Source organism: Molossus molossus, unplaced genomic scaffold (genome assembly GCF_014108415.1).
Source record: "Molossus molossus isolate mMolMol1 unplaced genomic scaffold, mMolMol1.p scaffold_m16_p_11, whole genome shotgun sequence".
NCBI classification, from domain to species: Eukaryota; Metazoa; Chordata; class Mammalia; order Chiroptera; family Molossidae; genus Molossus; species Molossus molossus.
This window is the reverse complement of record NW_023425346.1, coordinates 107,215,516-107,241,251: the sequence shown is the minus strand read 5'-3', so window position 1 is coordinate 107,241,251 and position 25,736 is coordinate 107,215,516. Positions and strand designations below refer to the sequence as shown.

General features: G+C 55.1%; 1 protein-coding gene across 2 annotated transcripts; it reads right to left on the bottom strand.

Annotated features, from left to right (window-relative positions):
- Positions 1–2,133: 2,133 nt before the first annotated feature.
- PPP1R7 (protein phosphatase 1 regulatory subunit 7) lies at positions 2,134–17,737 on the bottom strand. 2 transcript variants are annotated; one of them, XM_036254102.1, is made up of 11 exons: positions 17,652–17,715; positions 14,918–14,979; positions 14,403–14,531; positions 11,296–11,348; positions 10,545–10,610; positions 9,903–10,033; positions 9,440–9,602; positions 7,815–7,931; positions 6,926–7,030; positions 4,232–4,318; positions 2,134–2,470 (listed from the first exon to the last, which is right to left on the bottom strand). In XM_036254102.1, the coding sequence occupies exons 2-11, from the start codon at positions 14,925–14,927 to the stop codon at positions 2,294–2,296; spliced, it is 1,038 nt and encodes a 345-aa protein (XP_036109995.1). In that variant the 5' UTR covers positions 14,928–14,979; positions 17,652–17,715; the 3' UTR covers positions 2,134–2,293. The 2 variants fall into 2 exon arrangements, with proteins under 2 accessions (XP_036109995.1, XP_036109996.1); XM_036254103.1 differs by lacking the exon at positions 14,918–14,979 and having other exon boundaries at positions 17,652–17,737.
- Positions 17,738–25,736: the final 7,999 nt, after the last annotated feature.

Sequence of the window (25,736 nt, the reverse complement as noted above, 5' to 3'; positions counted from 1 at the left end):
TCCCTCTAATGGACATGCCTTCACGCACTGCGGTCTCACTGGCCCCCAGTGTGGGCACCCAGACTGTGTCCAGCTGAGCTCAGGTGTGAGGCTGGGCGGTCTACTCGGGACCAGGGCTCCCTGCTGCAGCGAACACCTCTGTCAGTGGCCTGGCTTCTCTGGTGGCCGGCTCACCCTCGCCCATTTCTACCTGATTCCGTCTTCTTTTCCCTGATTTGGGGGATTCGTTACATCTATTAGGCCTCCATCTTTAACTCTGCCACACCTCCTATCTGCCATCTGTGGCCCATCGAGGTGCTCTCCGTTCTACAGAATTTTCACTTTTAGGTTAAAAACCCATTGAAACCTTGTCCCGTGGTTGCACTTTGGGGTTTTAAGTTCTCCACTCTGAGCTCACACACAGGTTTCCCACATTTTTCCTACCAATTTTCTCCTTTCACGTGAAGTTCAGGCCCCAGGCCAGCCTGCAGGGCCGTGACGTCGTCCAGGTGCACCGTCCGGCACACTCCTCGGACCAGCCCTGGCTGGCCCTGAACTCGGTCCGCTCGGCTGACTGCGGTCAGTGTGGGTCTGCAGTCGCCAGAACCTGGCAGGAAATCCCTGCTCCTGATGGTTCCTCAAAGCCGACTCAACCTTTTCAGTTTCAAGGCTCAATGCGGACCTTTTTCTTCCATAGAAATGTTAAAGTTTAATGAGTTTCTCAAAAGATCAGATGGGTTTGGGTTAGGACTGTGCTGGATCCCCCTCCCTTCAGCCTTTCTGAGTAACTTCAGAAGTCAGGTAACAGATGCTGGACTCCAACTTGTGACCCACCGAGTCTCCCCTCCACCCCGCGAGGATGGAGGGACTGCCCGCCCCCGCTGCCACCCCCTTTGCTGGAGGATTTGGGCTCTTCCTGGCTGAGCCGGAGGTCCCGTAACTGACTTCTGTTCTATCAGAGGTTTTCCCACAAACTGCTGCTCCCTTTCCTGCTCCAAGCTGGGCTTGTGCAGCCCACTGCTGCTTCTAAGGCACTTATCCTTTTCAAGTTCTTTACTTGGATTTTCTTTTTGGGGTGGAAATTATTCCGCTGAGTAATTTTTCAACACAGGCACCCAAATCCCGAACTCATCTCAGACACAGCCGGGTTTGGCCAAGGGCAGGGCGCTGGGTCCCCACCACCAGGGCCACGCCCCACCCAGCCCTCTTTCCCTTCCGAGTTTTCTCTCCAACAGGCACTCAGTCGGGTCACACAGTTTATTTTGGCGAGGATTAAAGTCAGGACTTGGACATGCCCCTCAACCTTAGGGCAACCACTGCCCTGCCCGCGGCTTCCCGGGCCACGATCGCTGCTAACCCGAAGGCTCCCCGTGCTGCAGGCTCCCAGGGCTGCCTGGGACCCACCGCTGGGCCGCGGGTCTCGCGCGGTGCTGCCAGGCGAGCGCTCCGGGATGGTCAGCGGGCCGTCCTCTCAAGGTGTGGCCACTGAGCAAGTGGGAAGTGCCGAGTGCAACTGAGAAACTGAATTTAAAATTCCTCTTTATTTTGACGGAGTAAATGTGAGCTGAACGGCCGCGTGCGCAGAAGGCAGCCCCTGCACGGGGCGGGGCGGCTCTGCAGCACGGGCAGCGGGAGCTGTGGGACCCTCTGCGAGTCCTCTGCCGAGGAGCATGAGGCCCTGAGGAGGACAAGGTCCATGGAGACTGCACTCGGACCCTGGGGCTGCTGAGGTAAATGTTATAAAACACGAGCCAACATGACGAGGGGGGAGGGGGAGGCAACGTCACAGGCGCTCAGAGGTCAGCTCTGCAGAGTCTCTGAGGAGCTCACGTGGGTTCACCTTCTGTCAGTGGCAACACGACCTCAGAGGCCTGGGGTGCCTGTGGGTGGGGCGACTGGACAGCGGTCAGCTCAGGCCCGCACACCCGTGGCCCTTTAAGAGCTGAGGGCCACAGCACAGAGGGCGGAGCCACCTCTGTTGTTTTCAATATAACAATTTTCTAAACGGGCATCGCCTGGTCACGAGACGAGAGAGCTCTGGGCCAGCGGCTCCAGGCTGCTGGGACGGCCCCTGGATGCCCACCTGGCAGCACGCGGATGCTGGGTGACCTCCCTCCGGCGGACATGCGGCCCGGGCAGCAACGCCCTCGCGGCGTGAGCGGCGGCACACACGGCAGCGATCACTCAGTGCCTCTTTATTGCCATTGGGTTGTGACCGTTGATATAGTGACGATTTCAGGAGCAACGAACAGGTGGATTAAAAAACCATGGCTGGGAAGTTCTTTTGGAGAGAGGGAGCAAGGGGCGAGGAGGGTCAGAACCTGACGAAGGTGGCGTCGATCTGCCGCACGCTGGGCAGCGCCAGCATCACCTTGCGCCGGTACTGCGGGTCCTTCTGCAGGGGGTTGCGCTCCAGGTACACCGTCTCCAGGCTCTTGGCTCCCTTCAGCTCGTCCAGGTCGCTCCAGGACTCGAGCAGGTTGTCGTTCATCTGGGAGGACACACAGGTGCACAGGCCTCAGTGTCAGGATGCATCGTCATCCACAACGATCGCTGCCTCTGCTCTGACCTGCCTGTGCGCTCGCCCGTGCCCGTGGCGGCCCTGCACGGCTGTCTCCAACGTGAGGACACCCACCAACCAGACCGCTTCCTAGAAGCACGTCCTCACTGTCACCCACGTCGACCTCCACCCGACTAGAATCGACCCATCAGCTGTGAAGGGGGTAACGCCGCCGGCCGCACGGGCTGCTGCGGTCAGTCATCTGTCGGACAGGAAAGCCATCTGGCACCACAGGGGCGGGTTCTGCCGGCTCGCTGCCTGTGTCTGAGACACTGCGTTCCTGCTACAGCGCCGGGGGCTGCCCTGCTTCCCGGGTGCTGGGGTGCCCAGGTGGCCCCCACCCGTTTCGGAAGCCACGCCTGTGTGCTGTCCTTCAGCAGGATAGGGCAGAGGGGTCCACACTTCAGTGCCAGCTATACCCCGACATTCTGCCAGGCCCCGGTCCCCCCGCTGGCGCAGGCCCTGTCTCTGGTTGCGATGCCTCTGAGTGGTGGCCTGGTCCCTCCAGAGCCAAGTCTCTTCAGTGCCATGTACCCAGCCCCCCAGCAGTCACATCGTCACAGGGACCTTGGGGCTCAAGCTCACGCATGCCCTCAGCCCTGCACACCTTTACGCCTCAGTCTGGCCCTGGCCTCCCTGATGTGTTCTGGTGCCGCACTGGACACCGCCTGAGGCCCAGTCCACTAATGTGGGGCGAGGGACATTTCATCATGGGCCACCTGTGTTGTAGGGACACCTGGGTGACCTTTTAAGGAGAAAAATAAGAGCAGACAGGACATCGGCAGGGACCGCAGCACGGCCAGAAGAGGAATCACGCCTCGAGCTCAGCACGCATCTGAGTGAATGTGTTGAGGACAACACTCACTCTGGTATCACGAGCGGGACGCAGGCAGTGACCCCACAGGGGCCGCGAGCTTGGGGACGAGGACAGACACACCCAGAGCACTGTGGGATACGGCGCCGAGAACAACTTCGCTGTCACCTGCAGCCTGCTTGGTGGAGGGTCCAGACTCAACATCGTTTCCCCAACTGCAGTCGGTCCCCAGGCGACCCGCAGCCATGAGCAACTTGGGGCCAGTCCAGGTGACGGGAGCAAGCCCACCCCTTCTGTCTGCAGGCCTCTGACCACACGGAGCACAAGCCCACCTCCTCTGTCTGCAGGCCTCTGACCACACGGAGCACAAGCCCACCCCTCCTGTCTGCAGGCCTCTGACCACACGGAGCACAAGCCCACCTCCTCTGTCTGCAGGCCTCTGACCACACGGAGCACAAGCCCACCTCCTCTGTCTGCAGGCCTCTGACCACACGGAGCACAAGCCCACCTCCTCTGTCTGCAGGCCTCTGACCACACGGAGCACAAGCCCACCTCCTGTCTGCAGGCCTCTGACCACACTGACCAGGGCTCTCATGTCCACGTGCCCGCAGCTACCCAGGAATTTCATCAAATTCCAGTTTGGGTCAATCTGCCCGTACAGGGGGGGCCAGAGACACACGTTTAACAAGTTCCTGGTGATGCCAACACCACGGGCCCAAACCACCTCTGCACATGCCCATCTCAGCTCCCACCTCAGCTCCCACCTCATCCCCCCATGCACCGTCACCCTGCATGCCTCATCGCCCTGCACAGGCCCAGGGCTGTGCCCCCGACTCATTGACCACTTCACTTACCCAACCCAGGAGGGCTCAACTTACCCAGAATTCCTGCAGCTCTGTTAGATGGCTGATATTTTCAATCTTTTTTATTCTGTTTGCTGCAATGTCCAACATGGTGAGTTTGTTCTAAATAAGGAAATAAAAGGTGTCCCGGGTCACCTTCGTTCAATGGTGACTACGTGGCCAGCACGTAGCTTGGAGCTGAGGCTGCCCTCACAGGTCAGGGCAGTGACTGGACACCTGCCCGAGCTTGCAGCCCCACCCCCGCGACCACGCAGCCACCTCACAGCCTTGGTATCATTGGAATTTCAAGCTGGTGCCGTCAGACCTGAGCCCGGGCTCCCAGATGCCGATGCACAGGGGCCCAGGGAAACGACAGCCATGGGTAGGGCAGGGAACCCCTGCCGAAAGCGCCGGGGATGATGCAGTGGTGCTTATTTAGCGCTTGTCTCAAGGACGGGTCCCCCACTATACTCAGAGCAGCATTTCTTCCTTCAGGGACGAGGAGCCTGGGCTGGCCCAGGGTAATAAATCCGCAGGCACAGGTGGGGGTGGCAGAGGGGGCAGTCAGGCCCCACGCCCATGCTCATGGCAGGAGGCTGTGCTGCCCAGGGAGAGGCCAGCAGGAGGAGGGGCAGGGTAGGCCTGGGCGCTGAGAGCTGACAAGGTGCCGAGAGGGCGAGAGCAGCTGGGCCTGCGGTGCTGCAGTCCAGCCACACCGGCCAGTGGGTCTTCCTGCGGCCAAGGGCCATCCAGGAGTCGGCCCACAGCCCCAAATGCATGGCTCCTCTGCCTTGTCCACCCATTTCCAACCGAATCACTTCTCCCATTCTCCACTGTGCCCTGGGACTCTGAGTCCAAACCCTCCCAAGTTTAAGGGAAAGTTAAGAATGTCCCAATAAAATAAAGGCCCTCCCACCCCCAAAGCATGCAGCCAGCAGTTCCGCTGACTCAGAAGCGCTCTGGCCCGGTCCCTGACTCCTCATGGGCCTGGCTCCACTACCCCACAACCCCCTCCCACCCCCACGAGCCCTGGCCAAGTCTCCAAGAAGCACAAGGTGGCAGAGCTGTGTCGGCAGAGCCAGGCCCAGTCGGGCTCGTCCTGAGTCCTGGGCAGCCCGTGGGTGCATGGCAGCGCAGGCAGGGACAGGCGAGGTCCATGTCCCCAGGCAGGTGTCCCCGCCCACTGCGGGTGCTCTGCAGCCCTCGGTGCAGGTGAGGAAGCGGCAGAGCTCACATGGCCTGAGACACGCCTGCGTCTGATCTTGGCAGTCAGAGTGCAGGCTCCGCAGCAGGGCGGGGTCCTAGCTGCCGGACACCCTGAAGCTCTGAGGACAGGGATGCGGACAGGCACCAGAGACCTCAGGTTTTTCTGGGAGCTGGACAGTGTTTTGAGAGCAAACCAGCAGGAATCTCCTCCCACCCCGCAGAACAAAAGAAAGGGGGAGAGCGGGCACCAGAGGCTCTGACAGCCGCCAGGGCGGGTACGAGAGCCCAGGCTGGACCCACAGGCCGCCCAGTGCACGGAGCGCGGAGCAGAGCAGAGGAGCACCGAGGGGCTAGGCAGGGTCGTCTGTGGTGTTGGGATAGGGGAAAGACACATGTACTGCCTTAACCCCCCACAAAAACAAGTGCCAGGTAAGCGAGGAAACAGGACTTACAGGAAAGGACAGCGGGCACCTGACCTCCAGCTGCCAGAGGCCCGAGGACAGAGGCCTTGGTCAGGACCAGTACGGTCATGTCACTCCCTCAGGGCCACAACTGCTTCGCTTCCGTCCTGACCCCTCGACTGGCCCGCAGCGGGGGCTCCTCAGCCTGGGCCTCCCAGGCCCAGCCTGCCAGCCCGGTCCCACGGCCTCCACCAGTCCCCCCCTCGGAACGACGCCTCAGCACACAGAGAAAGGGGACTGAATGCTGTGACATGCAATTCAGAACGTGGCTTCGCCCCAACACTTCTGTGACCAGGCCTGAGGCAGAAGGAAGGAGCCTTTCTGGACTGAAATGCTGTCTGCGCAGAGGTGACCAGTCGGGTGACACTGCTGACGCCCGAGGACGAACAGCCAGTGAGACCGTGAGCAGAGCCCTGCACGTGCCCGAGGCTGCCCTGAGAAGGCCCTGACGTGCAGGCCACCCGGGAGGGCCAGGGCCTCTGCGGGACCCTGGGTAGTCTGCCCTGCACTCACGTGCCTGAGGCCGCCCCGGGGCCGAGCAGGGTCGGCTGGGGGTGGGGTGGAGTGTGCACGACCTGTCCTCAGCGGGACGGTGAGGAGGAGCAAGGCATGCGCAAGAGGGGCGGGAGAGCCACCTGTCCTGAGACAGCCGCTGCTGAGGCCCCTGCAGCCGGGGACGTGAAGTGGTCAGGGGAGGGCAGGAGGGAAGCGGACCCCATGGGCTCTGCAGTGCAGAGGGCACAGGTGCACATAAGAAGTGTGCACTCTAACCCTCCGGAAGGGCTGCAGTGCTGCAGGGGCCAAGCAGTGACCGCAGCCCAGGGGGCCCTCGTTCCCTGCTGAGCTGAGCACTGGACGTGGGGGAGCGCGTCAGCTCAGCGCTCACCCGGGGCTCTCCTGCGCGTCCCGGTGAGGAGGGGCCGTCTGGGGTTGGAAGGGCTCTACCAGAAACCTCCCGAGGCAGCATCCACTGCAGACCAGCCTGGAGGCCGCTGTGTGCTGCTGGCCAGCTGCCTGCCGCTCGAGCCCACGCCCACCCGCCCAGGCAAATGGGATGTCTTACGTTGTTCTCCAGGCCCTCGATGACCTCGATGCCATTGTGGCTGAGGTACAGCTCCCGCAGGTTCGCCAGGCTCTGCAGGCCCTCGATCTTGGTCAGCCGGTTGCTCTGGAGGGAGAGCCGACGCCGTCAGAATTGCACGAGGCACAAGATGAGACAGCCTTTGGGGAGGGAGGTTTCTCGGGCTGGAGAATTGGGACGGCAGGTCACTCCACTTAAAAAGGGCCGCGTGGGGTTATGAGAACAAAAGGCCAACGTCTCCGGTCTGCTGTTCTGGGCTCCAATCCACGCGTGAATGCTAGAGGTTTTTACGCAAAGAACTCAAGTGTTTTCAGAGGCGCTTGGGGAGAACACACTTCAATCAGCTCAGCGAGTCAAGTGTCAAAATTCACCAAATGTTTTAAAATAAATTCTCATTTCAGGACATACTGTAACCCAAAGTACGAGGCTCTGCCACACCCAGGCCATCACCAGAATGCCCACATCCTGCCGCCCGGGCTGATCCCACTCATTGGCTTCTGACAGGAAGGTCACAGGAGCCTGGCAGCTGTCAGGGGCCAACCAATTCCCAGACGAGGGGTAGTGCTCTGCACGGACAGATGCGGAAGGGGTGGTGCCTGTCACTAAGCCACTGCGGTAGGAACACCTGGAACAAGGCCGCCCTTCTAGACACCCCTCTGCCGAAAGAGCGCTGGGACTTCCGGCAGGAACAGGAAGGTGGCCCATGGAGGACATGCTGGCCGGACACGGTGCACACAGGAAAGCTAACGCTCACTCGCGCTCAAGTGCTGGTCACGGGCACAGTGGGGAGAGCTGCAGCTGAGTGTGGGTTCTGGCCCGGCCGGGAGGCCATGCAGCCCGACTGGTGGGGTGGGCAGAGCTGGAGTGGTACCTGCATACTGAGGACTCTTAGGTTGGAGAGCGCGTCCAGGTTCTGAAGTTTAGTGATCTTGTTCTTCCCCAAAAACAAACTCTCCAAACTGGTCAGCGTGTCGATGTTTTCAATGGCCTGTGAAAGCGACAGGGCACCGGCTGGCACCGGACACACCGTTCCTGGGGGGTGGGGGCGGCAGCACTCTCTGGACTTGGCCCTGGCTGTCAGGCAAGTTCCTGTCCTGCTCTAGAAACTGTCCAGTGAAATCTTACTTGAAAGTGCAGAATGAAAAAGCTGAGGACAGGTGGAGAGTCAGGCCTCGTCTCTTGGGCTCACTGCCAAGCTCCCCAGATGAGGCTTGTCAAGTACCCTAAGTCCTGAGTTCCGAGCTGACACTGTTAGTGCTTGTAGTTTGTTACAATGTACCCCGATAGCCTCGGCCTCCCCAGGAGTGAGCCCCACACGGACCCGGCTGTGCCCCTTCCTCGTTCCTCACCCTTCCCGTCTCCCCTGCTCTGGTGCTGAGCTCTGCGGCATCTGGGCTCAGCTGGACCACACTGCCTCCCTCTTCTGCACCCACTGCTTTGGATCAGTGCGCAGGGAGCCCGGCCAGTGCATGGGGCGCAGCTTGTCTGCCATCACAGCAGGACTCGGCTGGGGGCTGCGAGGATGCAGATTTGGGGCAGGGCACCCTTAACTGCTATCACCTGCATTTTGTGATGAGCCACCCTCTCCTGGAACTTGATGAAATACTGACATCTGGCTGCTCTCTCATTTTAAATGTGCGGCTTTGCCGTCTGCGGCCACATGGCCGCTAGTGGTGTCTGTCGTAAGAGGCCCTCACCACAACCACCTCCTCGATTTGTGCCCAGCTCTCAAGGGCCAAGCCAACTGACTGCTGTCTGCTGTCAACTTCCAAAGGCCACACGGAGGGCTACTTCCCAGGGGACGGAAGGGAAGAAGTGCTGGAGGACACCTGAGCGCAGCTGCTGAGCAAGGTCGGAGGTTGGCACAGGCGTGGCCCGTGGCCCTGCTGGGATGGCAGTGGGGATGATGGCCTTCTGGCCGGCACACAGCCTCATCTCTGTCCTGCAGAGCCTCCGCCTTTGCTGGCCACTCCCTGCTGATGTCTGTCGTTCTGGGAGCCCCCGGGGACCCCCTCCCTGAGCTCTTCCCAGTGGCTGAGTCAGCTGGTAAGAACTCCACCTGCTGCTGTGGGAACAGCCCTGTCCCACGGCCTCTCGTTTCCACCGCACAGGGCTCTGGGCAGACAGCAGGGCCTAATGCTTCCTGGGGCTTCCTGCGGCCCTGAAGGAAGTCAGGTCACTGTCAGCCTCTCTGCTCGGGACGTGCTTAGGCCAGGCGGGCTTGCCAGGAACACAACCATCAGCACACTCAAAAGCAAAGTGTTTGGGGCTGATCAGCTCACCTTGGGCAGATGTAACTCGGGTGTTTTGCTAGTGTTCAGCCTGTGACTGGACGGGGAGCAGGGGAAACCTACGTGCAGCTGCACCACTGTGTCTGGGCGCAGTCAGTCTCCCCAACACTGACCCCAGCAAAAAATAACCTCCGTTTTTGGAAAAAAATAAAATCACACCTCATGGAAATACACACCTGCCGCCACGGGCTGTGCCCACACCTACCCGGATGCGGTTGGACCCCAGCTCCAGCATCTCCAGTTGATGTAAGCTGCTCAAGTTCTCGATCTTGCTGATTTTATTGTTGACCAAGAAGAGTTTTTTCAGCTGTGTCAGCTTGTCAACCCCTTCAATGTTTCTCAGAAGATTGAAGGAAATATCTAGAATCCTGGAACAAACAAAGCATTTATTTTTAATGAGCACAGGCCACATAGCACTCAGCACGTAACTGCCGCAGGGGACGCATCCCCTCCGGGGAACAGCCTCCAGGGCCCCGATGCGGCTCACAGGACTGCCCTGAGGGCAGCAGCCTCCACGCAAGGCTGGCTTGCAGGCTGGGATGGGCCAGCCGGTGCCACCTGTGGAGCCAGGACCCAAGGCGGAAGCGGCCTCTCCAGGGCTGAGCCGGGACAGTCTGGGCCGGGGACACCTGTCAGCGCCCTCGCTGTCCCCAGGGCCCGGGACTCACTCCAGCTCTGTCAGTGTGTCCAGATTCTCAATCTTCTTGATCTGGTTGTCATAAAGGTCCAGCTCTCGGAGACTGCGCAACTCCTCCAGGTTCTCAATGCACTTAATTAGGTTTTGACGGAGGCAGAGAGTCTGGGGTGGAAAAGAGCACTTGATGTAGGCAACGGGTGGAGGTCACAGGAAAGCCTGGGAGGGAGGGTGTGGTTTCCACCCTCCTGGTGTTTGCCAGAGCAGGGCTGGCCTGGGGAGGGTGGCAGGCCCCGCACTGAGCAGACCTACTCGGGAGGGAGGCCTGGTCAGTCTGGGCATGTGCTGATTCCTGGCAGACTGAACCTGTGCTGAGTTAAGGACTGTCCAGTGTGGTGCGGGCGCAGCTGCAGGCAGGCCCTGAACTGAGGCTCTGGGAGCAGCAGAGGGTCTGCGCGGCTGCCTGAAGTCGGCCGAGTCAGCCGCCTGCACTGCTCTGCAAACCTGCCTCGTTCAAGATGCTCCACGCGGTTCCTCATGTAGGCGGCATCCTCTGTGGGCCCAGGCCTGACTCAGAGTGCAGTCTCAGCTAGGATGTACCTACGCCCTGGGGGTGGGGGGTGAGCTTTGGACTGTCACAAAGCCCCCTCACGGGGAAGGACAGACCTCCTCTCACCTTCACCTTCTTCAGGACCTCAAACCCTTCCATTTTCCCGATGCGGTAGTGATTCAGGTCAACATCCTGAAATAAAACAGAAGAAACTGAACTTAGCTGCAGGGAAGCGCCAGGGGCCCTGCTTCCTAGGACAGGAGCAAACAAGAGGACTGCTAGATGGGTGGAGGTGGGGCGGGGGGAGGGGGGCACTGTAAGTCAGGGTCACACAGGAGTCTACAGCAGACGGGGACGGGGACGTGAACTGCAAGATGCTCATGGGTTTAGCTACAATACCACCTTTTACATAAAACTAGCCCTCCAAACAGTATATAAAATCTCCCTCCCACTCCCTAGCTCCAATGAGTACAAACTGGAGAGGTGAGGCGGTGTGCCTGGCCACAGCCCGCAGGAGGCCCACAGCTGGTCAGTGGGCCACAGGTGGGCTGCCCTTCCCTCAGTCTTCTGCAGGCCCTGAATTGTGACTGCTGCTCACATGGGGATGTTAGGACCCCATATTTACAATGTCATCACTGGGCCCATTGATTTACAAGTCAAAAGCATTTCATTTGCCACAACAGATAAACAGAAATGGGATTTCAATCACTGCTATTAAAACAATAAGAACCCAAGGAATCTGACCCAACCAAGGGAGGCTCAGACGACCTCTTCTAGGGGATCACTTACTAATCTGGCACCTTCATAAAAGATAACCTGACGGTCAGAGTGGTCCGTCACCATGCCCCCTGAGGCTGGGTTGAGCAGGCGGCATTACCTCTGCATCTCTGTCCAGGTTAATGGTTTCCATATCCACAGGCAGCTCTTGTCCTGAACGGGAGAGAGAGGGGAAAGAGCTCATCAGAGCCCCGCTGCAGGAGGGGCAGCCCGCCTCGGAAAGAGCTGCACACAGGCTGCCCGGCTCAGAGTGGACTCCAGCGCAGAGCGGATACCAACAGGTGACACCTGGAGGACGTGGTGGCGAGAAGGGTGGAGTGACACCCTGCTCCGGCCATGACCACCTTCCAGCATCCTGAGTTTCCTGAATTTAGGTCTTCAGACTTCCACCTGCACTGCAGTGTCCGAGAAAGGAAGTGGGGTCAGAGGCCACTGGTCTCCTACTTCTGGTGACAACCAGAGCTGCACAACTGGGAGCCCCCCCGCAATAAATGAGAATATTTGACTACAGGCCATGCTGGGCATTTCAGAGGTCCTGGGATGTGCCTTTCATTGCTTGGGGAGTGGCCCAGCATCTGCCAACACTCTTCTCTACAGAGAGCAGAAGGAAGCGTGGCTCGGCGGACAGGTCAGCCCTGCTCAGAACTTAGACACACTTCGTGACAGGGAGGCAGGAGCGGACCCCAGCAGAGGACCGCTGCCTCGGGACATACGATGCCCAAGGAGGGCTGCAAGAACCACTCTATCTGTGGAGTTCACAGCCTCGAATCAGCAGCCCCCGTCTTCATCTCGTCTGAACCCATTTATGTTTAAAAGGTTAAACTCTTAAAGAGTGACAGTAACTCCTTGACCTCTCCAGCTGTCTTATGTTTTCTTCTCCCACTGAGCGAGTTCTGCTTGAATTAGGATTCGAAGGTCATACGTTGAGGCTGGATGGCATTTTTTGGAAGTCCTTTCGGCTCTTGTCACTTTTTGTGGGAGAAGCCAGGCTGCCTGTCTCACAATCTCTCCAGGCTGGGGTGTGTTTGTCTCCTTGTGAAGTGGGTGTTGCTGTCTTGACTGGTCCCCTGGCCCCTCCCCATGACAAGACTGTGCTCACTTCTGCAGGGCAGCATGCTTGCAGCCCCAACCTCTGAGGTTGGCCGGGGCCTGGACTGGAGGCCTCAGGGGGCGCAGGTGACACAGGACTGGCTTAACCAGGATGTGCTGCTGGCCCACACTAGCTGAGCTCACTTCCTAGTCTTTTCACTATACCGTTTCCATAACCACCAGTAATGGCTGGAAAGAAAATGTCATTTACAGTTTATCCATAACTTTATGAGATATCACCAACCTAAGAATCAAATAAAAGGAGCTGGGCAAAACCAAGAAATATACCCAAGTTACCTGCCCCTCCTCCAAGTCAGCCTAAACTCAACATGAGGCTGCAGGATACAGGGCTGAAAGAGGCTGTGCAATGAAGGCCGGCGCCTGGTCCTTCAGTGTCCAGACAGGGGGCTTGAGAGCAATAGGGGCACCGCAGACCATAGCGCTGGGCCAGCAGATGGATGGGCCGTCCTGGCTCCTAAGACATGGGGCCACACAGCTAAGGGGGTTCTGTCTGTAATCCATCGAGCACAGGACAGGCCCCCAAAAGGTCACCTTAACCTTTGAAACAAAGTTACTAGACTAGAACAGCTTTCTGAATATATTATACATTAACCATTTTAAAAAATATCTTAGGGAAAATAAAAGGGAGCAGTTTACATGTTTGAATTTTTCTTATTTGAACTTAAGATTTAAATACAGGTAGAAGCAAGTGCTACTCTCTCTAAAGCCTTAGGAAACATGTATCCCAGAGAACTTCTATCAGCTAGTAGCTTGGAGGGAAGACTGCTGGGTTCAGATAGCCGGGTTCACCCCAGCAATGCCGGGTGCAGCCGTGCGCCCTGGGGCGTGCTCGGCGGGCCTGTGCTCGCGAGCGGGGGGGGGGGGGGGGGGGGGGGGGGGGGCAGGGCTGAGCTCTGCCAGCTCCAGTCCCGCGAGCAGCAGGTGCTCCCACGAGGGAAGGCGACGCTCCCACGGCCCAGCTTTCCGAAAGCACCCACCGTCACTCCCACGTCCTTATCCCGCCCACACCACCTCCAGAGCATCAACTGCAGGTCTGAAATGTGACTGGTGCTTTTGTGGTAATCTCCTCTGCCTTAAAATTAGGTTGCCATAGTTACCAATCATCTTCACTGACAGAGAGAGCACAATGTTGTTTTAAAAATTTGTTACGGTTTTTGTAAACTTATTGTTTTCATTATTAGAGAGGAAATATATGATTACTACCTTATTCATCCACACATAGATGAACCTAGAAAGGCACACGGTGCAAGACCTCATCAGCTGGTGCTCAGAGACACCTCCTACAACAGTTTGGTGTGCTTTCTCTCTCAAGTCGGTAAAATCGCAGATTATTAACATCTTTAAATAAAAACAAGATCTTAAAGTGCGCACTGGAAATTTCCTTTTTCCCCTAATGATATATCTTGGGCCGCTCTCTGTCTGTTCATGTGGTTTCTACTCTAATCAGTTTCAATATAAACTGATTTTCTAAGCAACAAACAAACGGGCAAAGGTCATGGCTGGGGACTGTGAAAGGCTGCCATCGGGGGCCAAGGACTGACTTCTTTCATCTCCAAATTCATTTTCTGTTTGTTATTCACTAGAACAATAGAAGACCACTGGTACATTCTCTACATGAAAGAATTTCCCTAACACCTAAAAATGAAGCCCACCCTCAGGCCTACCAAAGTGGTGAGGAAGGTCAGCAATGACCCCTCCAGGACATCACAGGCTACTCTGAAGGAAGTCTGATGACCATGGCAGGACATCAGAGCATAGAGTCAGCCACCATGTCTGCTGCAATCCTTGCTCTCTGAACACACGGTAATACAGAGACTGTCTATCCAGGCTGACACAGTAGCACCAATATTATTTGCCTTCAGTGGAATCAGAAAAACCCCACCCTGCCGGCAGAGTCAGCGGGCTTGGGGAGCACCTCCGAAGGGCCCTGCCCCCATCCCCCAAGGCCTCTGTGGCTGCTCCAGCAGACCACCACCAGCACAACAGTCTTCCCCAGGACGACAACAACGCTGCCACCTTGGGAATGGGGACAGATCATGTGCAACACTGCCTGTACCCACCCCTTTAGTGATCAAGGTTCTTAACTGGGCCTGATACCTTCTGGGTCTTCTTCCCCCCGTTCTTCTCCGTCCTTCAGGCTGTGCTCGCTGAGGTCCGCCACTATATTGCTGCTCTGCTTTTTCCCTTCTTCATCGCCCGATTCTTCAGACTCGACCCGCCTGTCAACTGAACCCACACAGATCAGTGAGAATTCCATCCACCTCATGTTCTCTTCGAAGCACGTATAACAGACTGACATCCAGTTGTAAGTCAAAGAGACTTCATCTACAGACATTTGTTGAATTCAGTTCAACGATCATTTGAGTGTCTTCCGTGTCCCAGGCACCATATGTACAGTGGCGGGGAGAACTGGGGTAGGGTGGGGAGGGGGCAGGGAGGCCACAGGGGCGTAAAGGTGAGTATCACAGGATTCCTGCCCTCAAGGAGCTTATTAAGAGTCGCCAGGTGTTCTGAAAGCCCTGGAATGCTGTAATTAAGTGTACCAATGCTGAAATGTAGTGAAGCTTGGATATCTACGTAGAGGGGACCACTGTGACCCTCCCGCCACATACCTTCATCCATGCTCCACTATCCATTTGGCCAAGAAAACCATCCCAGTTCACAGGCCCACGTTCTGAAAGAAATCAAGACTAACTCAAATCAGACTGTGGGCGGGAGCTCTGATGAAGAAGGTAAGACAGCCAACAGTGCAAACGGCCCTGGGGAGGTCATGGACGCTAACCATCAGGACACAGCTGCGCCAGCCAGCTCAGTGCTCTGAAGGTCTGGTAAATAAGTATTTTTTGAAGTAATAAATAAGGCAATGATTAAATGTGGCAGACTGGTAAAAATCCATTGGCAAAATTGCGAAATAATGTTCCTTTCTCCTAACTCTTTTCATGACTTCTTTTGGAAGTCTGTCTGTAAGACCTGATGCACTTAGAACTTACTTGAAATTATAAACCACACTGAAACATTTCTTGGTCCTGATTCCAGCTTATCTACAGAGGGGAAGGAAGTGCTGTATCATTTTTGTATCGCCAGTTGGGCCTAGTAAGGAGGCAGCCAGGGAAGGATTGCTGGATCAAACACATCCTTATGAAACCACCTCCAAAACCCCACATCGCTCCTCCTCCCTGCCCCTGGCATGGCCTTGGCTCAGCTGCTCATTACCTGTGTTCTGGTTCCTGCTGGGCTCCTAACTGGTCTCTCTGGGGTCTGACTGCCTCTATCTAATCTGTTTTCCATTGCTGGAGACTCTGACCTGATTCTAAAGTCCAAATCTGATCTTTGACTCCAAAAACTTCTGGAATGCCAATGGCTCTTCCTGACTCTGCATCTTGTCCCTAGAGGCCCAGCTTGGCAAGTTACTTCCTTTTCCTAGCCTCAGCCTCCAAATTTGCAGAAGGGAGCTAGTATAGTAACTGTATCTCAGAGTTGCTCAGAATTAAGTTAGAAAAGGCACAAAAGAAGTTAGCTTTTAATAAGTAAAAGCAGTAGACATTTAATAATTATAGGTATCCCCTGCTTCCTGACAGTTCACTTTATGCCACATCGTCTTTAAGAAAACACTATATTAGTTCTTTTACTAACGAAAGAACTGTAAAGAGAGTTTTTCATGAAAAAATACGTGAAAAGCAAAAATAGCAGCATTTTGCTTTACAATGAGTTCTAATAGAGGCAGCTCGAACTGCATCCAACCTGCCAGAGTGGCACCACCCAGCTCCTTCCCCAGGGACTACACCCAGCATTTCAGCATCAAGCAGCCAAGGATTTGAACTGTGTCTATGAACATCTGGGCTTCGTCTCAATTCTTTGAGTCCATTAGCAAGATGTGCCCCAGGATAAGTGCTTCTCCGCTCTATGCTGTTTTGACTTTGAAAGGTTTCAGCGGAGCATTTCACTATCAGATAGCAAGGAAACCTGCAGCACCAGGCACAGGCACTCTGTGGTCAAGGCTAAGGGGGAGCAAGTCCTGCTGGGCCATGGTCTGGTGCAGCTCAGCCTGGGTGGTAGGGGCTTAGCTAATGAAGGGCAGCCAACGTGAAACTTGGGACTCCATCCAGAGGATTACAGAGGGTCTGGGGCATGGGACAGAGGATCAGCATGTAAGGTGACTTTGGGGCACTGGGGACAATGGGCTGGCTCAAGGTATTGGCAGTGGGAATGGAAAAGGTTTGGAAATTTGGAGATTTGAGGGAAGTGGAAGCGTCAGAGATTGTTCATGAATTGCACGAGTGGGAGTGGGAGAGAAACGCCTGGGTTTTGTATTTGTCACTTACCAAGACATGGAAAAGGGGCGGGGAGTAGGGGAAGAGGGACAGGAGGATAGGAAGAGTCACTTCCTTGCTTAAAAAGATCCAAGGGTCCCAAAGTCCAAGACCCTTCAAGAACTGGCCCCTCTGTGACCTCTTGCCAGTCCACCAGCACTCTCCACCCTCAGCCAAACGACTGTCACCCTTGGTCCAACCTCCTCCAAACAGGCCGTGCTCTTTCACACCCTCTGCCGTGGACCGTGTGGTTTCCTTTGCCAGAAATGACATGTGAACCCCCCTGTCCCCATCTCCAACCTGGCGGAACCTTTCATGTTCAACCTGGAGCAGCCACCCTCCCAAACAGCCAGCTCCCCCCTCACCGCCCGCCTCCTGCCCTCTCCCCGGCGTCCACCCGGGGCAGCGCGGCTCCGCCACAGCGTCGGAGCCTCCCTGGAAGCAGCGCACAGCGTGCACGAGGGATGCCGCTCCACTCGGGGGCCGGCGTGCGTGGGGACACACCGCACGCAGCCATTAGCGCAGCTCCTCCCACACAGGGGAGCTGGATCCCGCGTCTGCTCAGCCGCCGGAACTTTGTACGCAGGCATCGGGCCCTGCGGCCGTCTCTCCGCTGCCTGTCAGCCTCCCCCGCCGCCGGACTGAGCCAGCGCGGGCGGTGCCGCGGCGCCGTGGCCCCGTTTCCCGTCCGCCGCAGGGGCCAGCCCCGCGGGTCGGGCCAGAGGTTCGGTGCGCGGCTCCAAGCAGCCGCTGGACGCCCGGGCTACGAAACCACCGCGCCGCCAGCCCCCACCCACCGGCCCGGCTCGCGCCGCCGCTGCCGCCTTCGGCCGGAGTCCGGCGCCTCCGGGGCTGCCGCGCCTTCCCGGCCACCCCCGCCCCTCCGAGCCGGCCGGCCGGCAGCTGTCAGGGGCCGTGCAGCCGGGCCCGGGCCGCGGCCGGAGCGGGACGCTCCGTTTCTCTCGGGCCAGGCCGGTGCGGACCGCCGCCCCACACCCGCTGGGCCCTTCGACTGCCGCCCCGTAGAGCTCCTCACCCTCCATCATCTCCTGCGACAGTTGCTGGCCCGCGCCGCGCTCCGCCGCCATGTTGGCTGCTCTTCCCCTTTCCGGAATTTGTCGCCTCAGGCCCCTCAGCCAATCAGGACTTCCAGCTCGGAGTGGGCCCAGCCAATGGAATCCCAGCGCAGGGCGCTGCACCGCGACGCGCCTGCGCGGCCCCAGCGCCTCGTGGGAGTTGTAGTCTGCGCCCGAGGCCGCCCGCCTGACCTCCCCGGGACAGGTAATTTCAGAACGCCCGGAGAGTCAGGCGGCCAGAGCGGGAAAGAGGGCAGGGACTGGAGAAGTGCGCGCGCGGAGCCGCGGCGGCAGGCGAGCGGAGAGAGACATCTGGAGATGTCCTGCCGCGTAGCGGGGCTGTGCGCGGGGCTGCAAAGTGCGGGCCTGCAAGCTTCATCAGCCGCGTCTGCACAAGGGGCCGAATTTGTCCCGGCGTCCCCGCGCGGACTTAGCCCGTGTGAAGAGGCCGCCTCCAGTTAACGCTCAGCGCAGGCGGGCTCGGCGCTTGTGCCGGGGACCGGCTCCGCCGCAGGTGCTGGGAGAGCCCGTCGAGACCCGGGACGCCGACCTAGCCCAGGCGGGCGCCGCAGCCTCCATCGGCCTCGGCCCCGCAGGAGCGCTTGGCCGGTGAAGGAGTCGCCCTCGCAGTCCCCGCCTCCAGGAGGAGGCCGCAGAGAGGCGAGCTCTGCGCAGCTCATCCTTCTCAACCGCGGGACGGGAGGAACCGGCGTCTGTTGGAGAGGCGCCGTGTCTTTTGGCTCCTCAGGGGCGCCGTAGGAGCTCGGTGCGTCCTTAGCAACCGTTAGCGCGGGCTTCCCCACTCTGGCTCACTGAGTCCCGCCCACAGGAGCCAGTGGTTGGTCTGTGGGGCCTGTCAATCAGCGTGGGTTGCTCTGCGATTGGCCGGCAGGGCCGGAGGCGAGGAACGGTTTCCTCGTGGCGCGGTGCAGCGAGCTTGGCCGGGTAGCGGTCGTCGGCTCCAGGTGAGGTGCTTGCGCTCCGGAGAGGCGGCCTGGGCTCCGCGGGGCCCTTGCGCGGCTCTGGACGAGCCAGCCCGCTTGCTGTGTCCCCACCGCTGCCGGCTTCCCTCCGTGCGGCCCGGCTCGGGTGGCGGCCCGCCACCCTGCGGCCGTTTGTCCCGCGCCGCGCCCCGGGGTCCGGGACCAGGCCTCCTGGTCGTGTCTCCGCCCCAGCTCAGCCCTCTCGGCGCTCGGCCCTCCCCTGGAGTTAATCGTGCGCTTTATCCGTTATTACTGCCTGTCCTCCGAGAAGGTGAGCCCCAGACCCGGGCCGCGACTTGCTCTGCTGCTCAGGAGATGCGGGGTGAACGCACGGTGTGGGTGCGGCCCCCGGCTTCCCGACGCCTCCCCTGGATGCCCATGCACACCGGCTTCCTCCTTCATTTTACCGTCACCGGTGTTTCTTTTCCAGGGAATGGCAGTAGCCTGAGCTGAAACGGAGCGGTTTTCCATTGATGCTTTCTATTGGCTCACCGCCTCACCCAGTACATCGGCGGCAGTTCTCGATCGAGTTTTCTCGTGTGGGTTCCGCGCCATCTTTCTGCCACGGCTTTAATTTAAGACCTAATGTCTTGTCTGGATTACTGTAACCCCCTCTCCCCCCGCACCTGGAGGGATCTTCCCAAAATGTACTCCTGAACACGGAGCTCATTAAAGTCAAGCTTCAGAATAAAATCCAGAATCCAGACTGCTTGGGCAGGTATGGGGGCCCTGGGAGTTTGTCCGGCTGCTCCTCCCCAGGGCTGAGGGCATCTTTGCCCTTGGTGGCTCTGCCCGGAAGGCTTCTTCACTCCACAGTGCCAGGTGCAGCTCTTTGCGTACACCCTCTTACAGCAGCCATAGTCCTGGGTATTGCTAGTCTCCAAAAGGCTCTGATGGCCCCCAAACCTGAAGTCCAGAGGAAGGCAGGTTTTAGGGTTGGTTCATCTGGTGGCTCAAAGTGACAGTCTTCTCTTTTTCTACTCTGCCGTCCACGTGTGGGCGTCATCCTGAGGCCGGTTCTCCTCTTGGTTGTACTGCAGTGTTGGGGTGATTGGAGCTAATTGCTTCCTAACTTGTGTTCGAGGGGCACAGAGATGGTTGCTGCCAGAAGTTCACCCCTAAGACGAAGGAGTACTTTTTCAGAAGCTCCCTGCAAAGCTCTCCTTTCTTATGTTTGGTCTGAGCAGGGTCACTCACACCTTCTGAATCAAAATTGGCAGCGGGACTAGGATTATTCTAAGGCAGCATGAGGTCCTCTGTGGGCTGAACTTCCCATAATAATCCCCCTTCACTCTGATCCCCACATTCCCCCCAGCCCCCACCCCCAACTGCATTGCTCAAAAAACAAACAGCCTTGCTGGTGTGGCTCAGTGGTTGAGTGTTGACCCATGTACCAAGAGGTTGCAGGTTCAATTCCCTGTCAAGACACAAGCCCACGTTGTGTCCTGATCCTTAGTGGGGGGCATGCAGGAGGCAGCCAGTCAATGTTCTCTCATTGATGTTTTTCTCTCTCCACCTCTCCCTTCCTCTCTCTCTAAAATCAATAAAGAAAAAAAAAATTAAACTATTCTAAAAACCTAGGCCTGGACTTGCACACATTTCTGGTTGCTGTTTGACTAAAAATTAAACCTGAGAAAAGGAAGTGATTTAAGGTGGTATGAAGTCAGGCTCTGCTCAGAGGCCACAGGCCCTGGGAGGCTCTGGTCCCCAGGGTTTGGCTAAGCCCTGCAGTGTCAAGCTGGCCCGTGAAGGACCGCAGGCAGTGAAGTCAGCAGGAAGGAAAGGGTTTGTCTTTCCTGCATCTACTTCTTGGTTTATGGATTTAAGACTATTTACTTCTGCCCTGGCCGGTTTGGCTCAGCAGTTAGTGTATCGGCCTGCGGTCCAGAGAGACCCGGGTTCGGTTCCCGCTAAGGGCATGTACCTCCGTTGCAGTTTGTCCCCGGCCCTGGTTGGTCGTGCGGGTGGCAGCCACTCAATGTGTCCCTTTCACATCGATGTTTCTCTCTCTCTCTCTTCCTCTCTCTCCCTATCACTCTATCTGAACAAAAAAATGGAAAAATGTCCTCGGGTGAGGATAAAAAAAAAAAAAAAAAAAAAGACTATTTACTTCTTTCCATGAAAGACAAAATGTCTTGCCCTTACCCTCTCTTCAGATTTCCTTCCTACCTCTTCTTGTTCTTGTTACTTTTACAAAGTAGAGTTTTACAATTACATGTAACCTGAAGAGCTTTAGTACTTTATTTTACAAAGTATTGATAATAAACACAATGTATCCTGAAGTGTTTTGTTACTTTATTATTGCTTTTTACAAAGTAAAGTTTCATAACATTTACAATGTAGTCTGGAACTGTAATCAAGGCTTCTTGGCTCTTTTTTTGTTGTTAATCCTCACCCAAGGATATTTTTTCCATTGATTTTTAGAGAGAGTGGAAGGAAAGGAGAGAGAGAGAGAGAGAGAGAGAGAAACACATTGATGTGAGAGAGATATACTGATTGGTTGTCTCCTATACCAAGTATGTGCCCTTGACTGGGAATTGAACCCGAGACCCTTCTCATTCGAGGGCTGATGTTCTAACCACAGAGCCATACTGGCCAGGGAACATCTGTGCTTTGTATATAGATTTTTTTTTAATCCTCACTGGAGGACATTTTTGCATTTATCTTCAGATAGAGTGGGAGGGAGAGAGGGAGGATGAGAGAGAGAGAAACATCGATGCTAGAGATACATCGAGTGGTCACCACCCACAACGACCCCAACCAGGCAGGGCTGGTGACAAACTGCAACTGAGGCACATGCCCTTAGCGGGAACCGAACCTGGGACTCTCTGGTCTGTGGGCTGATGCTCTAACTACTGAGCCAAACCGGCCAGGGTTTTGTGTATAGATTGATTGTAGAATTGGAAAACTAGAATCATATTCTAATTATTGTAAAAATAATTAGTGCATGGAGATGCTTAGAGAAGGAAATATAAACCTGTGACAAATGTTGCTACTTGAAGGAAAGCATCAGTCTGAGGGTTTCTTATTTAATTTTTTTCTAACATCCTACTCATTCAGCTGCTGCTTTTCAGGATCCTATGCTGGACATGTGTGTACAATCCATCTCTGAATTTTTAGTGTGTACTAGTTAATTCATACAAACGGCAAAATGCGGTATTAGTTGTGAATCATAATATTAAAGTGAACCATTCACACCCACCACCCAAATTCAGAACCAGGGGACCCTATGCCATGTGTTCTCACTGTGCCAACTAGTCACTGGACCCCCAGAGGAAACCTCTGCCTGAAGTTGGGTTTGTCACAGAGGTGTGTATCCCCAAATGACATATATTTAGACTGGCAGGAGGAGTCCTACTGTTGAGAGCCTTTTGTAATTTGATTTTCCCCGCTTATTATATGGCTAAGATGTACCCTTGTTGTGTACCTACTAATTGTCTTCACTCTAATATGTAACATGATTATACCAGAATTTTAAATCTATTTCCTTGCTGATGAATGTTTAGGTTTTTGCTTTTCTTTTGCCATTGTGAACTGTGCTGCCTCGAGCATTCTGGGTGACTTCTACCCACGTGTAAGAATTTCCATAGGCCATAAATCTACAAGTGGAATATTCTGTCAGAATAGGAAAATATTTGACTTAAATTGTTCAGTTGAGTCACATCTTTATCAAATTTGGTGTTATTAGAAATTTTTTTTTTTTTTTTTGGTAGACTTTTTTTTTTTTATCCTCACCCGACAATTTTTCATTTTTTGTTCAGGTAGAGTGGGAGGGAGAGAGAGGAACAGAGAGAGAGAGAGAAACATCGATGTGAAAGGGACACATCAAGTGGCTGCCACCCACACAACCGACCAGGGCCGGGGACAAACCGCAACCGAGGTACATGCCCTTAGCGGGAACCGAACCCGGGTCTCTCAGGACTGCAGGCCGACGCTCTAACCGCTGAGCCAAACCGGCCAGGGCTGGTGTTATTAGAATTTTTAATTTTTTCTGATTTAGTAGGTATAAAATTGTCATGATTATGCTAACAAAGTTAAGCCTTTTGTCATGGGTTTATTCTTCACTAGGGTTTTTTTCTGTGAAATTCTTGTTTCTATCTCTTGTCCATTTTTCTGTTGGGTTCTGTGTCTTTTAACATTTTTAAAAATTTAAATTATTGACCTTTTAAAGTATCCTGGATATTAATTCTCTTGGTTATATATGTGACAGAGATCTTCTCCCAAGTTGTGGCTTACTTCCTTTCCTTTATATTTCCTGTGAACAGATATTCTAAACATTAGTATGAAATATTTATTAATATTATTTTATAGCTAGAGCTTTTTGTGTCTCTATTAAGAAAAGTTTCCCAACCCAAATTTCTTGTAGAAAGTCTAATTTTCTTCTCAAAGCTTAGTGTTCTGACTTTCACAGATGAAGTCTTCAACCCTGGGTGTTGGTTTCTGCCTGTGATGTGCTGATGGCTGTGTCATTGTTCCCACCTGGACGGTGACTTTCCCAGCACCTCCACATGGATGTGAGCAGTCCACGTGTCTTCGGTGGCAGCTAGGGCCCCTGGGTCGTGTGTCCTCACACATGCAAGGCCCGTGGTTGGGCTCCACGCCATCCTGCAGTCTCAGTGACACAGTGACTGTGGCTTTGCATTTTGTTTTTACATCTTATGAGCTGGTGCCCCCCTGGGGTCCTGGATCTGTGGGTTTATTTCTGTTATTGAAGGTGTTCACTCTCATCTCTCAAAGGTTTCTTCTCCTCCATTCTTCCTCCAACAGAGCTTAGATTAGCTCAGTCTGTATCTCTTAACTTCTCTCGTTTTTTTGTTTGTTTTTTACCATTCAAAAAAATTAATTTGCCCAGCCAGTGTGGCTCATGCACCAAGAAGTTGCCGGTTCGATTCACGGTCAGGACACATGCCCAGGTGGTGGGCCCGATCCCCAGTGGGGGGCAATCGATGTTCTCTCTCATCGATGTTTCTGTCTCTCTCTTCCTCTCCCTTCCTCTCTCTCTAAAAATCAATAAAAGAAAAAATTTTTTTTGAATTTTATAAAAAAATTAATGCTATGAGAAGGTGATGTTCACTTTAATCCTGTTTGCCTTCATGTCCCTGTTGTGAGCCTTCATTCCAGGCCACTTAGACAGAGAGGGCTGTACCCCATGGACAGCAACCATGGCAACAATAGCAGCATAAAAGCTCTCCCCATTGGGCACCCCAAAGGCGCCGTCAAAAACGTAAGAGTGAGTGCTGAACTATAACCCAGTAGGTACAGTGATCACTATAGTTTTGTTTTCTGGCAACGTCTTTGTTTGGTTTTGGTATCAGGATAATGATCTGGCCTCAAAAACTGAATTGGACATGTTCCTTCCTTCTTTAATTTCTGGGAGAGTTTGTGTAGTATCGATGTGATTTCCTTCTTGAATGTGTGATAGAATTAACCAATGAAGCCATCTGAGTCTAGAGTTTTCCTTGTGGGAAAATGTTAATTACAAATACTTTCTAAATACTAAAATTTTAAAATTTTAACACCTAAAAAACTTGTTTCTTACAAAATCTGGCTAGTTATTTGAGAAACTTCTTGCTCTCCTTGGTGACGACATCTTCTATGTCTCAGACATGCACAAGTGCTTCGGCTGTGAGTGTGCTGAGGTCTAATGTGTGTTCAGTCTCCGCACACAATCACTCCGTGTCTGCTTCTTGGAAGAGAGCATGTTTGGTTGGTCCTAATCTTTGGAAAGCTGCAGGCCTGTGTAGGATGCTTCGCTTCAGAGAGGGTCGCTTTTACCAGCGTCCAGGGAGTGCTACTGAATTAGGGCCACCCTGGCCCAATTTCAGGGTCACTGGCTTCCTTTGGGAGTCTTAGGGTCACTCTCCTTTCTCTTCTGGACAACTCACCTCCAGTCTGGTCTCAGCATGTGTGCACTGTGTTTACGTCGTGGAAGGTTCTCCTACTTTCGGGCTCAGAGATGCCATAGAAACAATACTCGGTGAGATCTAGTCATTCTGAGACGCAAAGGCCGGGCTGCTAAGTTATCCAGTTCCCTCTTATCTGAGCTCAGTTTTTCTGAAACTCTTATCTTTTGTTCTTAAATTTGTCTGGAACGGCCCTGGCCGGTTTGGCTCAGCGGTTGGAGCGTCCGCCTGTGGTCCGGAGAGACCCGGGTTCGGTTCCCGCTAAGGGCGCGTACCTCGGTTGCAGTTTGTCCCTGGCTCTGTTTGGTCGTATGGGTGGCAGCCACTCGATGTGTCCCTTTCACATCGATGTTTCCCTCTCCCTCTCTTCCTCCCACTCTATCTGTACAAAAAATAAATTAAAAAATTTGTCAGGAACGAATTTTTGTATTGCTAAGTCACAGGGACGCAGTTTTGCCCTATTCTGTCACCAGATGCAAAATGATAAATCGGGTTCACAGGCTTTACTGTGGAAGACACTGCCCTCCTGTCCTGCCGAGTCCTGAAGAGGACCTCCACAGAACTGCTGGGAGGGCCCCTTTCCTTTCCAGCCCAGGTCCATCCTGTGGGAGGGGCCTTGTGTGCTATGTGTGGGCTCCCCGCCTGCTTGTTGAAGCTTGAGCTTTCTGCAAAGGCCACTCCTTGGTCCGTCCTTGGGTCTTTGCGTGCCGATACGGGGGGGCCGATGAAGGGAGAGGCTTGGGCAGTTCTGGGAAGTGGGTTCCAGACCCTGTGGCCTGGAACTCCGGGGGTCAGCATCCCTAGAAGAGGGGATGATGCAGGCTCTAGTTGGGCACGTGCTCAGGTCTCCAGGCGGCTTCTCTGTACTGTAGTTAGGGAGGCGTCACCATTGGAGGAACCCAGGGAAGGCCATGTGGGACTTTTCTTTTCCCTCATATGTGTGTGGAAATACAAGTATCTAAGAAGAAAATGTTAAAAACATAAACCTCTGCTCTGGGCCCATCTCTAGACTCCCAGCTTTGGCCTGAATGTTGCCAGATTTCTGGAAGCTCTGTGGGTGATTCTGGCACAACTGGTCAGACCCACCTGATTTGTGGCATCAGTAATGTTCCTCTTAACCTGAGAGCATTTATAATTCTTTTTATCCTCACCCGAGGAC

What these genes read in the sequence shown, in the direction of transcription:
- PPP1R7 (XM_036254103.1), bottom strand. Translation starts at nt 17,703, where the DNA reads ATGGCGGCGGAGCGCGGCGCGGGCCAGCAACTGTCGCAGGAGATGATG. An exon ending in AGGTCCTGAAGAAGGTGAAG is followed by an intron (nt 10,034 to 10,544) that starts GTGAGAGGAGGT and finishes TTTCCACCCCAG; the next exon opens with ACTCTCTGCCTCCGTCAAAA. An exon ending in GACACACTGACAGAGCTGGA is followed by an intron (nt 9,603 to 9,902) that starts GTGAGTCCCGGG and finishes TGTTTGTTCCAG; the next exon opens with GATTCTAGATATTTCCTTCA.